The sequence below is a fragment of the Myotis brandtii genome, unplaced genomic scaffold (genome assembly GCF_000412655.1).
Source record: "Myotis brandtii unplaced genomic scaffold, ASM41265v1 scaffold434, whole genome shotgun sequence".
In the NCBI taxonomy this organism is placed as follows: domain Eukaryota; kingdom Metazoa; phylum Chordata; class Mammalia; order Chiroptera; family Vespertilionidae; genus Myotis; species Myotis brandtii.
The window spans coordinates 3,272,565-3,278,006 of record NW_005366599.1 but is presented as its reverse complement, the minus strand read 5'-3'; the positions used below and the strand labels follow the sequence as shown (position 1 = coordinate 3,278,006).

The 5,442-nt window shown below is 56.4% G+C and overlaps 1 protein-coding gene across 1 annotated transcript in view; it reads left to right on the top strand.

Moving 5' to 3' along the window:
• Positions 1 to 3,992: 3,992 nt before the first annotated feature.
• Positions 3,993 to 5,442, top strand: part of ERRFI1 (ERBB receptor feedback inhibitor 1) — a 4,312-nt gene continuing 2,862 nt past the window's right edge. The window contains exons 1-3 of the mRNA XM_005874372.2: positions 3,993 to 4,151; positions 4,307 to 4,387; positions 5,090 to 5,440. Coding sequence (XP_005874434.1) covers positions 4,033 to 4,151; positions 4,307 to 4,387; positions 5,090 to 5,440 — 551 coding nt within the window. The 5' untranslated portion in view covers positions 3,993 to 4,032. The remainder of the gene's footprint in view (positions 4,152 to 4,306; positions 4,388 to 5,089; positions 5,441 to 5,442) is intronic.

The window sequence follows — 5,442 nt, the reverse complement described above, 5'->3', positions numbered from 1 at the left end:
GACAAAAATGTGCCCCTCCTCCTCTGTGGGCTGCTTCTGAGATTTATTAATGAGATCTGGTGGCCAGGTAGGCAGATCTAGGTTATCGTCTTAAGGTAGCCTGGTTTTTAAACAGTTTCAGAGAGACCGTCCTACGGTGAAGTTCACCTTAATAAAGGCCGTGCGAGGTGCTCATGGTGTTGTTTTGACTCTTTAACAGTAAAAAGACAGGAGGTGCCTTCTCATCCAGAAGAAATGCTATGCCAGCGAGCAGGTGGGGAGGGGGGACCCCGTTTTCAGGACGCACTCCCCTGGCTGCCTTAAGTCAACCCCAGTTCAGCTCGTGCTGTTCCCTGTGTGCACACTGGCCACTTGGGGTTTGGGAAGTGGACTTAATGAAAGTCGCCTGCTCTGTCCTCAAGGCAGCCCTTACCCTCCTTTGCTTTTCCCCTTAGTTCTTTGCTGATTTTAGTATATGTGAGTCTTTCACATAATTATTTTTTTTAACTGAGATGAATATTTTCTATTAGAAGTGAGTGGTGCCGGGATGCCAGGGGCAGCCAGGCCCTGTCCTAGATTTGGAGAGTGGGAAGGGATGGGCGCAGCACAGCAGGTGGCTCAGCTGGCCCTGGAGAAGTGAGTTCTCACAGAGAGAGGGGGGGGGGGGGGGGGTGAGGGCATGAGTTGGTGGGTCGGGGGGGGGGGGGGGGGGGGGGGGCCAGCACCCCACAGGGAGAGGGGCCTGAGGTGTGGGGTGGGAGGCTGTCTGGGGCCCGAGCGAGCGAGTGAGCGGCCGGTGAGAAGGAAGGGGGACCATGGAGCTGGGGAGCTGAGCTAGAGGAGCTGGGGCTCAGGTTAAGAACGGCCCCTCTAGGAAGGTGGTCCCCCTGGACCAGCGGTTTTCAGCCTGTTCATCTCATGGGACATCGACGACTAAAATTCTGCTGCACCAGAAAATATATTTTTTGTCAATCTGACAGAAAAAAAAGGGGGTATAATTTTGATTCATTCATACTAGATGGCTGTTGCTGTGTTGGCTATTGTCATTTTTTGGACAATTTTTGAAGGGAAAAGGGGTCAGGGTCCCTGACTGCATAGTTGGGTATTGCATGCTGTAAAAATCCTTGGGGCGCACCAGTTGGAAATCGCCGACCGAGACCCTGAACTGGCTTGGGAAAGTGGGCGGGGTCTGAAGTAGGGGACAGGAGCCTGGTTTGTAGAGTTGGGGATGCCAGGGGACCACCCACGTGCAAAGATCACCACCAGACAATGGACGCTGGAGCCAGGGCTGGAGTCAGGGTTCAGGGCGCTCTCTGCAGAGCTGAAGGATTAAAACTCGGGGGTAAGGATCTAAGAGGACCACCCCAAGAAACATGGTTGGGGGGTTCCCTTGAATAAAAAAAAATCAAGTGATGTTTAACAGGAAAATGTCCTTCACATCTGGGATTGGCGTTGGCTGCATTTGGACACTTACAGCTGAGCTCAGGGATGTCAGGGAAGTTACTCTGCCCACAGGGACTAGGTCCGGGGGTGCCTCGCCTGGGCTAACGCTGGCGATCATGTTTGCCTTTCATAGCAACCCCATCTCTGCTGACAGGTGCTGGCTTCCCACGTGGGGATGTTTTTTGCTCATTTCTCTGACGAAGTGTAAGGCAGAGCTCGTCTTCGTTATAAGGAAGCAGCATTGGAAACGGCAGCATTTCGCTCACTGGAGCAGTGCTTTCTTTTAACCTGAGGGTGACCCAGGGGATCCCCCACCCCCACCCGGGAGCATGTGTGCTGAACACTTGGAGGTTGGAGAGCGATGGCAGGCAGTTCAGGAGGGTCACACCCTCAGTTTACCGTCTGAGGGACGCCGAGAACGCCGGCGGGTTGCCCCCTGGATTCTCCAGTTTGGAGTCTTTTCCGAAGGAAGAGAGCATAAAATTATATTGCCCTCCGCGCTCTCCCTGCTAGCAAGTAGGAAGTTCCGACGGTTTCATAACGCGGCCCATTCACAATTCCCCATTGAGATGTAGAGGCAGGTCACCTCCTATGAATACACAAAGACACTATTGTGGTCAGGAGTGAGCTGGCGCAGGGAACACAATTCTTTTTAGACTAAAAAAAATTTTTTTTCTTAAGAAAGCTAACAAGTAGGTGATGGAAACAATGAATAAAAAATAACTTTTTCTAGAACATACAAGTAACTTTCAGGGACCATTGAAATGTAAGCTTAGGATCCAGGCCATTTCGCAGAGGCCGTAGTTGCACAATCGCCCTGTTGAAAGCTCAGATGTCGATGGTGAGGGATGGTGAGGAGCCGACAGGCGGTAATTACTAGCCCTTGGCCTGCGGACAGGTGGGGGCTGGGCTCGACCGCCTCGCCTCGCCCTGCCATCGGGGCACAGCCTCCACACGTGGGCTCCGCCGCTGTGCGCCCTGGGGTCCTTCGCAGACGCTCTCCCTGGGGTCTTGCCAGCGCCTGCAGGGGGCCTGACAGTGTTCCCTAAAAGTTGGTTTTCAAATTGTCCCATAGCTTCACTTGATTCCGGTACAGGAGGGGAAAACACGCTGCATTTCAATGATCTAAACACCAAACCTCCAGTAACTTAGTTACTAAATGATGGTTTTTCCTCCTCTCTAAAGAGACTGACTAAAGAGAACTAATGCTTCCCCATCTGAAATACTATTTTTAACCTGTTTAACCCTCTGCCTGAGATTTAAGTGTTTCAGATGGACCGAAACGTTATCTCTCGTTCCTTTTCTGTGGAAAAAACAAACCCTATGCCACGTACATTCTCCTGATACCGATGACAACAGTAGATGGTAGGACGCAGTCACTCACCGAGCTCCTGCTGTGGAACACAGCCTGTGCTCTGAGCTCACAGTCAGCTAGGAGGTGACAGCTCTGTCCCTAAAACAAAACAGCCTGTGTGCCCCCTCCCCGCCCCCGCCCTGACACACCCGCTCTCAGTGGGCATGCACGCTTTCGGGGAGCATCTGAGCGCAGTCTAGAGGGTGTGCACACAGCTCCCAAGGGGCCAGTGCTCCACACACCAGTTAGGCCCGAAACCGCAGATTCTCTGAAGACAGAGCCCAGATAGGTGCCAGCAGCGTCAGCACTGATGCTATAGTGAAAGTTTAGAAGAGGCTGTGGGCCCGGCCGGTGGCCCGGTGCCTGAGTGCCAGCCTGTGCCCTGAAAGGTTGCTGGTTTGATTCCCGGTCGGGGCATGGAGGCTGCAGGTTTGGTACCCAGTCGGGGTACTTACCAGAGGCAGCGGGTAGATGTTTCTCTCTCCCCCACTCCCTTCCTCTCTCCCTTGAAAAAAAGGCCTGAGGGAAGGGACAGGATCCCTGAAAGCTGAGGAATTACTAGATGAAGGAGAACTACTTCCCAGCCTTTGTGCCCATGCCTTGCAGCAAGGCCCGCAGAGAAGAGAATGTGAAGAATGCACGGGGCAGGGGAAGTGTCCAGGCCGCCCCGAAGCCGGCCAACTTGCAGAACCTGATTTCACGGGATAGTGGACATCAGTGTCTTCCTATGTTCCTTTATTCCCGAACAAGTCACCACTGGAGGGTTTGCCTTCCTGGGCCAACCCTGAGACACAGAACCAAGTCAGTGCTGGCTATGGGCTGGCGAGGCGCCCTGTGGACCCGTCGTCTGACCGAGGCATGGGCTTTGTGGGCATGAGTCAGCGGCGGCCACGGGCCTTTCTGAAGGTTGGGGGGGTGAGCATCCAGGGGGCTGTTATGCACCTGCGCCCCCACCAGGAGGGCCACGCTCCCTGACCACGGGCATTTCTCTCTGCTCAAAGCATCGCACATCTCAGATCAGGACTTAGGGAAAAATTGCTTTCAACGTGCACGTTTAAGTTCCCTCACAGGAAGGGAGGAAGAACGGCTGTAACGGGAGAACAGGGTGGAAGTCTGTGGCTGCGTCTTTCTGCGCGGCGCTCGGATGCTGTTGGGTGGCTGCTGATAGGTGTTTCTGAGTTGTTTCCTGCATCCTCTCATCCTCCTCTCCCTCCAGGGACCAAACGCTGCTTGCTGACTGACGCCTCGGGTGCACCATGTCCACCGCGGGAGTTGCTGCCCAGGAGATCCGCGTCCCGCTGAAGGCGTTTCTGCACGATGGCCAGGCCCTGGGGAGCCTGAACGCGTGTTGGGGCCGCCGCCGGGAGCTGGGGAGGTAAGTTCGGCCGGGTGCGTGGGCCTCCGCGTAAGGAGTGGGCTGATGGAGAGGTTATGGCTCTACCCTGTCACACACAGAGCAGGGCCCGGGGGGGGGGGGGGGGGGGGGGGGGCACTGTGGTCTCTGACCAAGATGTCTTTGCTGCATTTCAGTAACTTTCTAAACATCCACCCGATCACCATGGCCTACAATCTGAAGTCGACCACGCAGGCGCACCTGACGTCTCTTGGTAGGTGTCCTGCAAATCCCAGAGGGCGGCCCGGGAGGGGAGGTGGCCCCTGCGGGGGGAGGAAGGTGGCCCAGGAGGGGAGGTGGCAGAGGGCTGCTAGCTTGTCCTCCAGCTTTGCTCTTTAAAAAAGAGGCAACAACCTGAACTATTCCAGCAATAGTGTGACCCCTAGTGGCGGCAGGTCTGACGGTAACCTGTTCCTCCCACACTCACGTCCCTGGTCCACTAGCCCTGTGTGTGGAAGGTCAGGAAGTAGTCCGTCCAGCCTCGCACAGGACCTGCTGGCTCTCGCCGTGCGGAGGCCTGTGTGAGGGCACAGGCGTGGGGATGTTGTCAGGAACTCAGGAAGGCGCACAGTACACCACAGGGCCCTTGTCCTGTGGACTTCCTGTCCCTTAGATTTTCGCCAGGAGCTGCTGTCACACTGCAAGCTGCCACCCTGGTGGCGTGACCGGGGGGCAGCAGGGGGCTCCCTCTTATCTCAGCCCCACCCCGCGTGCCGAGCGCTGTTGCGTCGCCTGTGACCTGGCGCTGCGGGTGGTATTCACGGAAATTATATGCTGCTCGTCTTCTGCGAATCTTGCACATGTCACAGAACCCGCCTGCGTGTGTGGGCGTGTGCCCTGCGCATGTCGGGAGATAGAAGAGATAGTCTGTTCTTTGAACCAGATCATGTGCGTTAACAATCTTCAGGCCCTAATTACAGCTGTGGTGCGGCACGGTGTCCGTGGCCTGTGCCTCGCCTGGCAGAGCACGGCCCCTCTCGGAAGCCCAGCCTGCCCCCTCTCGTCCTTCCCCCAAGTGAAAGCTCGGGGCCCGACGAGGACCCGGTGGTGTGTGGTTTTAAGAAACTGTCCGTCAACGGGGGGTGTGCCCCCACGCCTCCACTCACGCCCATGAAGAACGGCCCATCCCCCATGCCCTGTGTGGCGGGCTCCCGGCCGCTCCCCCCGCTGCCCATCTCTGAGGGCCTCTCCCTGGACGACACGGACTGCGAGGTGGAGTTCTTCACCTGCTCCGACACGGACTTGCTCCTGGGGGGCGGCACGCCCTCCGAGT